We start from the raw sequence: 13760 nt of genomic DNA on the forward strand, positions 1-13760 counted from the left end.
TGCACAGGTAAAATGAGAACCGCATTCACACATACAGACACGTATGGTGTGCAGAAAACGCATACAGAAAACCGACAGACGAGTGTGCTCCCAGCTTATTACACTCACTCTGTCCATCTCTGATGGAACAGAACTGGCTCTGCAGACTCCTGCAGCATTACTACGGTACACAGCACTTGAGGAGAGATAGCGAGGTTGGGGGCTGGGCTTTGTACAAAAGAGCCTGCTGCACACCGAATAGGGACTGTCTACAAATTTTTGTCTACAAAACTTTGTATGATTTATTATCAGGGGCTGAGCAGATGCAGCCATTAGAACAATTGGTGACAATAGGTGTCAGTCTCTTAGGACAGGGCCTCCTGTGGCTTCTGGGCCCCGCTGCGGATGCATCCAGGGTCTATTGTTATGCCACCGCACCTTTTCTGATTCAGTCCCATCAAATCATTTGAGCTGTGCCAAAAATCTGTGATGACCTTGGCCATTGAGAACTGGAGTTTGACATCCCTGCTCTAATGTAGCCTGTAAAAAAAGTTATTTTATACAAAATGACTACCTTCTGTTATCTTTGGCTTACACAATATTTCAGCTTTAGGTGGGCATGGCGAGTTAAAAGACAACTGAAGTGAGAGGTATATGGGGGCTGCCATATTGAATTCCTTTTAAACAATACCAGTTGCCTGGCAGCCCTGCTGATCTATGTGTCTACAGTAGTGTCGGCATAACACACCAGAAACAAGTATGCATCTAATCTTGTCGAATCTGATAATAATGTCAGAAACACCTGATCTGCTGCATGCTTGTTTAGGGTCTATGGCTAAAAGTATTAGAGGCAGGGAATCAGCAGAATAGTCAGGCAACTGGTATTGCTTAAAAGGAAATAAATTTGGCAACATACATATACCTTTCACTTTAGTTGTCCTTTAACTTAGGTGGTGAGATGTTCACTTTACACCATAAATCCCAGCTCTGCCATCATGAAGCAAGAAAGAACATTTCATTCTACCTGCTGAACTAGGATTAGCAGACAATTCTCCTCACAATCTCCTCTGACCCAGAAGTTGGCAGATAGTGAAAGGCAATAGGTGCAGACAGTGAAATGATCAGTGACTGCTGGTTTGAAACGTGACAAGGCTATCTTTTACAATTATGTGCTCTGCAGCTTTAATAGCTCGCTGCAGAGCCATACGATGCAGAACACACACACATTTTATTTATTCCCCCCCCCCACCAGTCAGTCAGGGCAATCCTCTCTCATAGGCATCAGCGTATGAGAGGGGATCGCTATCGGAGCCTCTCTAGGGGACAGCCGTGTCACTCAGCTGTCCTCAGTACAGCGCTGCATTAGATTGCAGTGCTGTACAAACAAAAGAAACAGCCATTTCTTTTTTTCTTGAGTCTGCTAACGGTGATCGCTCCGTCACTCAAGCGGCGATGCGCGCGCATCGCGCACGCAATCCCTGCTAATCTCCGCCCACCGCAGTGAAACAAAAAAGAAAATAGATAAAGGCAACATGTTGTAAAATACATTTTGTTGTTGCTGACTACTGAATATTTCAATAAAGAGATGTTTGAAACTAAAAATACATTGTTTATATCCCCTCTCGTAATAATAACAAAATAGTTATAGTGGTAGTGGTAGTCAGAACATAACCCAGGCGCATCGCTAACCCCATAGATCCGTAGCAAGTGCCACAGATATTTATTCTGGGGTGCCCTGAACACTCTCCCCGACAGAGTTGTGCAGTGGGCGGCACAGTACTCCTCTCCAGCCGCTTGGTCTCAGAGTCTGCAGACATCTTCACTTCTGAGCTTTTCCCCCTACTGTCTGAGAATGATTCAGATGCTAGAGCTCCAGACTCTAGCGGGGAAAGCCCGGAAGTGAAGATGTCTTTCACAGACAGAGGAGGGGAACACATTACCGGTCACTGTGCTACTGTGCCAGGGTGGTCTGAGTGGCATCCGGGGCCTGGGCAGAGCTGGCACTGTTGTATGTGTCCTCTGCCAGCTATGTCCTCCTTCTCTTTAATCTGCAAGGCTGGAGACAGACACACATACAACGGCGCCTAGAATGCACCTCCATTGATGCACCTCAGCTACTAGCATACCCTACATTGAGGCACCAAAGCTCCCTGCATGTCGCCATAGAGGCACTACAGCTCCCAGCATACCCCCATAATGTTGTGGTGTTTCTATGGTGGGAGCTGTGGTTCCTCTATGGGGGCATGTGGGGGTATCATCCTCAGCCAACCATGATCACCGCCAGCCAGCATTACAGCCAGCCAGCATCATGGCCAGCCACCCAACATCACTGCCAGCCAGCCAGCATCATGGCCAGCCAGCATCACAGCCAGCCAGCATCATGGCCTGCCAACCAGCATCACAGCCAGCCAGCCCAGCACACATTACTGCCAGGCCAGCCAGCACAACATCACCACCAGGCCATCCGAGCACAGCACCTAGGCCAATACAGAAGCCAGGTTAGGGGACTCTCTACCTATTATTGTGAAATTCTGCCTATTTCTATGAGGAACACACCTGCTGCACTGTGATTGTCCCTACAAGTGGTGCATTGCAGTGCAGCAAACCGTGTTACAAAGCAGCTGTTATGCCATAACACAACGTACCACTGTGAATGTATCCTAGGTTAGGGCCTGTCTCCACTCATCAGTTTTTCTGTGCAATTTCTGCCACTGTTAATCAGTGGGCTAGTTCCCACTTGGATGCATTTTTCAAATGCAGAAAAACAATTGACAGCAATGCAAAACTGTCAGCCAACTTATGCAGAAAAACTGACACACAGAAAAACTAACGAGTGGAGACAGGCCCTTAGGGCTTGTTCACACTTAGGATGTTTTCGCCTTTTTTTTAAGCGCCAACAATTTTCAAAATCGCCCTAAAAGCGCTTGTGCAATGATTCCCTATGAGAGTGTTCACATCTGAGCGGTTCGATTCTGATCCACTCACCAAAGCATTCCCTGTACCATTTTGGGGTGATTTGCCTCAATGGAAGATATAGGGAAATCGCAAAACGCTTGAAAATGCAATTTCGGGACCCTAGCAATGCCTCTGACATAACCACAGCAATGTTTGTATAAGTCATATATGCACAATAATATGATGGTACATTTCTGTCATTGAGATAACCATGCCGCCTACAGAAATTAGTTTTATCCAAATCTTAGGTGAAAATATGCTCGCTGAAAGATTAGGTTGAAGGCTGTAATTGAAATTAATAAATTATGCTTACCTCACCACTCCACACCAGTAAAGTCAACATGTATTTTCTTATTTTCGCATAATGATGCAAGGTGGAATTAGAAAGTGCTTCTTTAAACTGCTGAGTCCTGGCCAGTAACAAGGAGCACGGTTTATGATTTGGATGAAAAGAGTCTTCTATGATAGTCCTGAGACATCAGAGTAGATATCTTTGATTTCCTGTTGATTACACCCAGTGATGACTAGTTTTGCTTTCACTTCTTACTGCAAAGCTATTTGACGCCTCTTGCATACTATATGCGATTCCGATTTTTAATCGATTTTCGCATGTGATTCCGATTTTTAAATCGGTACTGCATGCTATGTTTTTTATGCATTTTTCTTTTGATAGCATCCAGGGAAAATCGGAATCGCAAATTGGAATCGGAATCGCACATCGGATTTACAGTGTACAGGGAGCCTGATAAGGGATGGAGCAGTTCCTGTAGCAGAAACGTATTCCACCTGCCAGGAATAAGGATACTCTCAATAATGCACCTGTTAAAGTAACTAAGATATGTTAGAGCATTCTAAACTCCTGTAGCCTTTGAGAAAAGAGCAGCCATTGTGTTGCTTTTCTGACCATGATGTAAGCATGCTGAGACAAGGATCGTGATGGTTATTCCCAAGAACTTAACCACTTGCCGACCACACACTCATACCGCGCGTCGGCAAAGTGGCAGCTGCAGGACCTGCGACGCAGTTCTGCGTCGCCGGCTGCAGGCTAATTAATCAGGAAGCAGCCGCTCGCGCGAGCGGCTGCTTCCTGCCAATTCACGGCGGGGGGCTCCGTGAATAGCCTGCGGGCCGCCGATCGCGGCTCGCAGGCTAAATGTAAACAGAAGCGGAAATAATCCGCTTTGTTTACATTCGTACAACGCTGCTAACAGTAGCAGCGTTGTACCAGATCAGCGATCCCCGGCCAATCAGCGGCCAGGGATCGCTGTCACATGACAGGCAGGAGCCTGTTAGAGGCTGCACAGGACAGATCCGTTCCTGTGCAGCCTCGGATCTCCGGGTAAGGGAGGGAGGAGAGGGAGGGGGGAATTTCACTGCGGAGGGGGGCTTTGAGGTGCCCCCCCCCCGCAACACCCAGGCAGGCAGGAGCGATCAGACCCCCCCAGCACATCATCCCCCCAGTGGGGAAAAAAGGGGGGCGATCTGGTCGCTCTGCCTGCACCCTGATCTGTGCTGGGGGCTGCACAGCTTACCCAGCACAGATCAGCTAAAACAGCGCTGGTCCTTAGGGGGGGGGGGGGGGGGGTGTAAAGGGTGGGTCCTCAAGTGGTTAAAAGACCTCACTCTTTGCACTGATAATCCTTTAATATAAATAAATGGTGGGGGTTTACACTGTTGTTCCCTGTAATTTATAATCAGATCCTTAGCTTTATCAGTATTCTAGGAGAGAACATTGTATTGACATCATATTGTCAAGGTCTCAACCTTCTCTCTCTATGTAGACCTGACCTCATTGCTAATTAAGCCGTGATTCTTGTAACCTCTGCAAACTTAATTATGGAGTTTGACATAAGCCTAGCAATGCAGTAATCATGACACAGCCTTGTGGGGTTCCAGAGGTAAGAATGAGAGCACAAGACACACAGGTGCTCACTCTTAATGGACAAATGTAGCGAGAGGGATACGTAGGCTGCCATATTTTTTTTCCTTTTAAGCAATACCAGTTGCCTGGCTATCCTGCTGATCCTCTGCCTCTAATACATTTATCCATAGACCCTGAACAAGCATGCAGCAGATCAGGAGTTTTTTTTACAAGATTGCAAGTTCTGAAAAGATTAGCCACATACTTGTTTCAGGTGTTATTCAGACACTACTGCAGCCAAATAGATCAGCAGGGCTGCCAGGCAACTGGTATTATTTAGAAGGAAATATGGCAGCCTCCATATTCTTCTCACTTCAGTTGTCCTTTAAGTTGTGTCAAAAAGTCTAGGATGCAGTTATGAAGCAGGATGCTTAATATCAAGCTCTGGCAGCTATAGACTACACAACACAAGGTTTGAAAAGATTGATATATCACAACAAAATGCTGCATCTTGATGCACTGTTTAAACTACTATAAACTATGGGCTTATTCAATAAGGAAAGAAAAGAACATCTCATTTATTATTATTATTTATTGTATTTATAAAGCGCCAACACATTACGCAGCACTGCACAATAGATACATGGGTTAATATACAAGGTAGGACATACAGGAAACTCACGACAAAACAAGATCATGCAAATGATTAGATAACAGTACGGTGTCATATGTCAAAATAGAGACTGTTCTAGTCTACGAGAGGGGTGATTGTCAGTAAGATTGCATAATCAAGCTGGAAACACTAGGGAGGAGAGCCCTGCCAGAGGCTTACAATCTAAAGGGTGGGGGTGGAGACAATAGGTGCATCTTTTGAGAGGGTGTCTAACAGAACATATTATGGTGCTGGTGTAGGGGGGAATGCGAGCATGAAAAGATGAGTCTTGAGAGCTTGTTTGAAGGTATTAAAGGTGGGGGCGAGTCTGATGGCTGGTGGGAGTGAATTCCAGAGAGTTGGTGCAGCCCTGGTGAAGTCCTGTAATCGTGCATGCAACTGAGATATGCGTAGTGCGACTAGGCGCAGGTCATTGGAGGATTGGAGGGGGCAGGCTGGTATGTGCCTGTGGGCCAGATCAGAGATGTAGGTCAGGCAGGTCTTGTGCACTGATTTGTAGGCCAAGCACAGGATTTTGAAATTGATCCTAAAGCTGATGGGGAGCCAGTGCAGGGCTTTACAGAGCGGAGTTGTAGAGGCGCTGTGATGAGAATGAATGTATCAGTCTGGCTGCTGCATTCATTACCAATTGAAGTGGGCAGTACGGTTAGAGGGGAGGCCAGACAAAAGAGAATTGCAGTAGTGTAGGCGGGAGATGACAAGGTCGTGGATAAGGAGTTTAGTGGTGTCAGGGGACAGATAGGAGCGGATCTTGGAGATGTTGGGGAGGTGGAAGTTGCAGGATCGGGCAATACCTTGGATGTGGGGTGTAAAGGAGAGTTCAGAGTCCAGAGTAACGCCTAGACAGCGGGCTTGGGAGGTAGGGCGGATGGTAGTATTTTCGATAGTGATATGCAGATCTGGGAGGGGTGCAGCTGTGCGGGGTGGGAATATTAGAAGCTAAATCTTGTCCAAATTAAGCTTCAGGTACCTGGCGGTCATCCAGGAGGAAATGGATGTTAGGCAGGCGGAGACTTTGTCCATGGTAGAGGAGGAGAGATCTGGGGGATGGAGGTATATCTGGGTGTCATCTGCATTATTGGGTGGAGTCTTCTTCTACAGGCTGCACTGCCATTTCCAAGCAATTCACAGTGTCTAGAACTGCTGTACATTGCATCATGTCCAAGCAGGGCCGGCCCTAGACTTTTTGCCGCCTGAGGCAAATTTTGAAAAAATTATTGCTGCCGCCCCCCCCCCCCCGCCGCCGAGCTGGAGGGGTAGCGGGCAGGACGGGGGTATTGGGCCTAGCGGCGGGGAGGGGGGGTCGGACCCCCCCCCTTCCTCGCCTGGGTCCCCCGTCCTCCGCTCCCCTCCAGCCTTAAATAGATCAGAAGCGCTACTCGTAAGAGGTAGTGGGCGGGGAGGACTCACCTCTTCCTTGCTCGATCCAGCGTGCGCTCCACTGACGTCAGTTCCTGCAACGCTGTCCACAGTGGGCGGCGTTGCAGGAAGTGACGTCAGTGGAGCGCACGCTGGATCGAGGAAGAGGCGAGTCCTCCCCGCCCACTGCCTCTTACGAGGAGCGCTTCTGATCTATTTAAGGCTGGAGGGGAGCGGAGGACAGGGGACCCAGGCGAGGGGACCCCGCCGTTAGGCCCAATACCCCCGTCCTGCCCGCTACCTCTCCAGTCGGCGGCCGGCTCCCCGCACCCACCGACGGGCGTATGCCGCCCCTAGAAATGTGCCGCCTGAGGCAAAAGTTTCACCCCGCCTCATGAGCGGGCCGGCCCTGTGTCCAAGTACAAGGAGTTACATTCTGTAAGAAACAAACCTAGCCATGGATATAAGCGCACTATTTCTAGAACTATGGAGAGGAAAATAGAGATGTCAGCAAGGAGTCCAGGACATCTGCCAAGATGATTGCTGCTGACCTGTCCTGCACTGGAGTTGATGTTTCAAGGAACACAGTTGTGAGGGCTCTTCGTCATGTTGGGCTGTAGAGCCATAGTTCCCAAAGAATCCCTTCACTCAAAGAGCAGCACATCACAGCCTGACTGAGGTTTGCCTGTGAACATTTGAAAGTTAAAGGGATACTGTAGGGGGGTCGGGGGAAAATGAGTTGAAGTTACCCAGGGCTTCTAATGGTCCCCCGCAGACATCCTGTGCCCGCGCAGCCACTCACAGATGCTCCGGCCCCGCCTCCAGTTCACTTCTGGAATTTCTGACTTTGAAGTCAGAAAACCACTGCGCCTGCATTGCCGTGTCCTCGCTCCCGCTGATGGCACCAGGAGCATACTGCGCAGACCAAAGACCATACTGGACTTGTGCAATACACTCCTGGTGACATCAGCGGGAGCGAGGACACGGCAACGCAGGCACAGTGGTTTTCAGACTTTAAAGTCTGAAATTCCAGAAGTGAACTGGAGGCGGGGCCGGAGCATTGGGGAGTGGCTGTGTGGGTACAGGATGTCTGCGGGGGGCCATTAGAAGCCCCGGGTAAGTTCAACTCATTTTCCCCCGACCCCCTACAGTATTCCTTTAAAGATCAGCACCAGGACTCGCCCTACATGACACAACAGTACTGTATGCAGGTGACCTCTTATTGCTATTGCCAATAGAGAGCAGTCTACAAGACAGCCTGAAAATCCTGGAGAAATTTAGCACAACATGGCACTCCCCATTAATCTAAAGAAAACCAAAACCATGGTGTTCCAGATGAAAAAAAAGGTCAGACCAGGTTTACACTCACTGGGGCATATGCAATTAACTTTTTCACCTGAGTTTTCTCCAGGGAGATATTTTTACAACTTGAACATAAAATGCCTTTTAAAACACCAACAAGCAAACAAATACTCAAAATAATTTTGACAGCACTTTTTTCACCTACTTTTTGGTACTTTCTCCATTATAATGTGCTACAAAGTTATTTTAAATCAATGATGAAAAATTATCTCCTATGAGAAAACTCAAGAGTGATAGGCATATGGCCCACTGACTGTGAAATCAGCAGAACTGATAAATATACCTACCTTGGTCTGCAAATCAACCAATCTGGAAGCCTTAAAGGGAACCAGAGAGGAATGCATTGTTAAAATAGAAAAAGCTTTTATACATACCTGGGGCTTCTTCCAGCCCCATATGCCTGGATCGCTCCCTTGACTCCATACTGTGTATCACTCCAGTTGTGTATTGCCTGAGGAAGTGGGATTTTGCCTGCGAAACGCATTGCAACCCTTGTTTGGAGTATATGACTAAATTGTTATTGCATCAGATTGACGGTATACGTGTCGGTTTTGGGTTGGCTGGTCCACCATCGCAGCCCGAATATTTTAACGTTTTTAGTGTCTTTTATCCTACTGGCGCCTCTGTACAACTTTGCATACACCTTCAAATAAAGTTTGGGAGACACAGACAGACGTTCAAACGCAGGGAGGAGAGACTACGCCAACACTGTGAGCAGAAGACTCTTGAGGATGAAAGCCACTTCCTGCTGCACTGACCCAAATATATTGCAACCAGGGACACTTACTTTAAGAAATTGATGGACCTATTCCCAGACTTTCTCACATTAGAAGATGAGAGAAAAACATAGATCTTACTGGGAGAAGAGGAATCCACAGTGACAATCGCTGCACACTATGTCACAGCATGCCACAGACTAAGGCCTCGTTCACATCAGGGATGTTTCTGTGCGCTTTTCACAGTGCATTGTCCTGTGCGTTCTGCAAGGTATTGATTTTCCCATGTAATTAAATGTACCTCGTTCACATCTACGTGCTGCGCATCGTTACAAAAACGTAGTGTTGCATGCATTTCTGTGCGTTGAGCTGTAAAGCGCTCATCAATGCAAGTGAATGGGCTAAAAAACAGTGGCGTAGCTAAGGAGCTGTGGGCCCCGATGCAAGTTTTACAATGGGGCCCCCCAAGCACTCTATACATAGCAATTGATACGGTGCACCAAAACCTGCCAATGGCAACTACAGAGTCAGAGGTGCAAGGAAGGGATGGGAAACAGTTTGTTAATGATTACCACTATTCAAAGTATCTATAGAAGTGATTATTATGAGTACAGGACCAATAGAGAGCTAATACTGTAGTTGAGGGAGGGCCCTTCGGGGCCCCTCTGGCCTAAGGGCCCCGATGCGGTCGCTACCGCTGCACCCTCTATTGCTACGCCCCTGCTAAAAAAGCACAGCGCAACGCACTGAAGCGTGCACTAAAGCGCATCCATTTTTTAACATGCGCTTTTACACGTTTCTCAGGGCACCTAGGGCTTGATACACGGCAGTTTGCACGCGTAAAGGATTACATTCGCATGTAAACGAACGTTTGCACGCGATCATGTGCGTTCGCACGCAAACCTTCGTTTATCACGCAGTGTAATCCTTTACGCGCGCAAACCTTCGCGTGCGGCAGATCGCGTGATAACTGCCGTGATAGCAGTTATCATGCTTTTGTGAATCAAGCACCTAATGTGAACGAGGCCTTAGAGTAGTATAATGCAACTGTAAACCTAAATATGTCCACAAACTGCTTAGCCAGTTCCTCAAGGATGCCAAAACCAAGATCCTGGTGTCGCTCGCACAGAGGCTAGACCTCAATTCTATTGAGAATCTGTGTGCTCATAGTGAGTGTTCAAACTTGGAAACCATGCAATTTGGACCAGGCAGCTATAACAGTTTGCAATGGCAGAATGGGCCACAATGCCTTAGGAGACCTGTGCCAACCTAGTAAAGAACTACTCTAAGATTGTTGTTACTTGTGGCTCAGAAAGGCCTTACAGTTCTTTTTATTGTATGTCTTTTTAAGCATTTAATATTTATTTATTTTAAGTATTTATATAGCGCCAACATATTATGCAGCGCTGTACAGAGTATATTGTCTTGTCACATAGGCCTAGTGCACACCAGAGCGGTTCTGCTGCGGTTTGCGATCCGCTTGCGGGTGCGGATCCGCTAGGGTAATGTATTTCAATGGGCTGGTGCACACCAGAGCGGGAGGCGTTTTGCAGAAACGCATACTCCCGGGCTGCTGCAGATTTTGGATTGCAGATGCGTTTCTGCCTCAATGTTAAGTATAGGAAAAACGCAAACCGCTCTGAAAAACGGCACTTCAGAGCGGTTTGCCAGGCGTTTTTTGTTACAGTAGCTGTTCAGTAACAGCTTTACTGTAACAATACATGAAATCTACTACACCAAAAACGCTTCACAAAACCGCAAAATGCTAGCTGAAACGCTACAAAAAAAAGAAGAAAAAGCGTTTCAAAATCTGCTAGCATTTTGCGGATCTGCTAGCGGTTTTTGGTGTGCACCAGGCCTAACTGTCCCTCAGAGGGGCTCACAATCTAGTTCCTACCAAAGTTTTGTATGTATCATAGTCTAGGGCCAATTTAGGCGGAAGCCAATTAACTTAGCTGTATGTTTTTGGGGTGTGGAAAGAAACCAGAGTGCCCGGAGGAAACCCACGCAGACACGGGGAGAACATACAAACCCCTTGCAGAGGTTGACCTGGCTGGGATTCAAACCAGTAACCCAGCACTGCAAGGAAAGAGCACTAACCACTACGCCACTGTAAACTAAGATTAACATTGAAGCAGTGCGGATCTCCTCAAATCGATTTCTAATCCCGACCATTGGCATATGTCTATGTATGTATAGTGGAGTGTTTGGATCATAGTCTAGGGACAATTTGGGGGAATCAAAAAAATATTATTTTTTTTTACAAAAATGATGCTTTTTTTCATTAATAAAAAAATAAATTAAAAATAGCTGCAGTAATCAAATAGCACCAAAAGAAAGCTCTATTTGTGAGAAGAAAAGGAGGTAAAATTCATTTTGGTGCTAAGTTGTATGACCGAGCAATAAACCGTTAAAGTTGTGAAGTGCTGAATTGTAAAAAATGGCCTGGTCACTAGGGGGTATAAACCTCTGGTCCTCGAGTGGTTAAAGAAAATAATTTCTTTGTTACAGCTGATACAAATCCTGCCATAAATCTGCAGTTTGTCTACTTCCAGCTTTCATGGAAACAGACTTATTGTTAACATCCTGTGTTTACAAATGATCTCTCTGCCGTGGCAGTCAGCTGACACAGCTAAGGGATCAAATTATAACTTGTGCTTAGTCACAGATGAGGGGGAATGAGGCCTGGAACACACTAGGTATGGCTGCAGCACTTTAAAATGGCTGCAGTACTGTGTGCAGCGATTCCTAGTGCAATTGCGATAGTGATTCCCCGGCGCTTGGGAGCGATTGTGTAGCGATTAGCGTTTTTAATTCTGATTGGTCTTTTCAATTAACATTAATTTTGTTACAGTGTGCAGTAATGTAAAACCGCTAGCAAAATCGCCCTGTGTAGGTTTTGACAAGCAATTATGCCAGTGTTTATATACTTTACATTGCAGAAACGCTAATCACTAAACGCTAAAAATGCTGCATGTCCTGCGTTTGTGATTTTGATAATAGCAATCGCTCCAGTGGAATTTGGCCCATCCATTAACATTAGCTGAGCGTTTAGGGAAATCGCAAGTGTTTGAATCGCTCCCTAATCGCTCACAAAATCACTCTAGTAGGTTTGAGCCCTTAGGGATTATTCTCACTGCAGTGTTTGCGATTTGCATAAACAACAAACTTTGCATAAGCATGCTGCATGCAGCGCTTTAGGGGCGATTGCGATGTGATTCTCTTTCTATTGAATGGGAATCACAACGCAAATCATGGCAAAATTGCAATGCAAAAACGTGATCGTGGATCGCGGTTTGCATTTGGATTGCGACCTTGACCTGAAACGGATTCTTAATATTTAAAGCAACAGATGTCTCTTCAAAAACTTCTGATCACATCAATTCTCAATTGTTTTAGATGATCATAGCTTTTGAGACATCGCAATGGGCTATAGTTTCTTGTACAATACATTGCTACAAGCCTCAGTAGATAACTGCTAAGATCTAATGTTTATTATGTTGTTGAGGATTTATGTCGTTTATACGCGTGCTCTATGTCTATCATTTCATATTTGGATCCACTAAAATTAAGTGGTTTATCTTGTAGTGTACTGAATCCTTCCAACTACACAGATGACATAAAAACTTCAAGGTCAAGAGTTATTTCTATAGAAGAAGACCCTATAGCAGAGTGCATATTAAAAGACTACAAACGTCTTGAAGAGAGTATTCAAGAAGAGCAGTCAGATCACCATTTTCACAGTATGTCATTATTCAGTCAAAAAGGACAATTTTTTACTCTGGAAGATTCTGCCATTCCTGAATCACCTGGAGATACTTCATCTACATTAGCCAAATCACCTGAACTCCAATTACTGCCTCAGTCTTCAGCCCCACACTTTAAAAGTCCAGAGGAAACTAGGCAAGTGGAACAGACAGGCTCACAGCTGCACAGTAGTATTTCCACCAAGCAAAGGACAGTAACAGGAGGCATGTCTGAAGATATTGCGCACCATTCCATAAACCATGATAGTCTAAAGGAGATACCACTAAGGGCTGAAGACAATCACACAAACCAAGAAAGAGAGATTTTAAAAAATAAAGATCTGCAACATGAAAATTCAAGGCCTCCTCAATTAGTGTGTGAAAAGCCCACCCATGTCTATAAGATTATGTTTGTTGGAAATGCAGGTGTTGGAAAAACCTCCTTTTTACAGACCGTGCATGATGGATCTTCTAAACCAAACCCATCTTCTACTGTAGGTAAGATTTCATAGGTGTAATACTGACTTGTTCTTAAAGCCCATCTCTATCTAGAAATATCTAACACCAATCGCAGTGAGGATGTTGTTTCTGTATTTAAGGCCTGGTGCACACCAAAAACCGCTAGCATATCTGCAAAATGCTAGCAGATTTTGAAACACTCTTTCTTATTATTCTGTAGCGTTTCAGCTAGCATTTTGCGGTTTTGGGAAGCGGTTTTGGTGTAGATTTCATATATTATTACAGTAAAGCTGTTACTGAACAGCTTCTGTAACAAAAACGCCGGCAAAACCACTCTGAACAGGCGTTTTTCAGAGCGGTTTGCGTTTTTCCTATACTTTACATTGGAGGCAGAAACGCCTCCGCAATCCAAAATCTGCAGCAGCCCGGGAGTATGCGTTTCTGCAAAACGCCTCCCGCTCTGGTGTGCACCACCCCATTGAAATACATTACCCTAGCGCAGCTGCAAGCGGATCGCAAAACGCAGCCGAACCGCTCTGCTGTGCACTAGGCCTATGTGTGGATTTATTAGACCAGAGACACTGAGTCCAGCTGGTAAATTTTCAAGCACTGTAGAGTTGCTTTTGATGCCTTGATTGCATTGGCCTTAC

General features: G+C 46.0%; 1 protein-coding gene across 6 annotated transcripts in view; it reads left to right on the top strand.

The window, feature by feature from the left end:
* The window catches only part of LOC137546793 (EF-hand calcium-binding domain-containing protein 4B-like), a 125037-nt gene that overhangs the window by 91352 nt on the left and 19925 nt on the right, over positions 1-13760 (top strand). For all 6 annotated transcript variants that reach the window (XM_068269645.1, XM_068269648.1, XM_068269649.1 and 3 more), the window contains exon 11: positions 12494-13149. In XM_068269645.1, the coding sequence (XP_068125746.1) occupies positions 12494-13149 (656 nt within the window). The remainder of the gene's footprint in view (positions 1-12493; positions 13150-13760) is intronic.

The sequence above is a fragment of the Hyperolius riggenbachi genome, chromosome 2 (genome assembly GCF_040937935.1).
Source record: "Hyperolius riggenbachi isolate aHypRig1 chromosome 2, aHypRig1.pri, whole genome shotgun sequence".
Taxonomy (NCBI): domain Eukaryota; kingdom Metazoa; phylum Chordata; class Amphibia; order Anura; family Hyperoliidae; genus Hyperolius; species Hyperolius riggenbachi.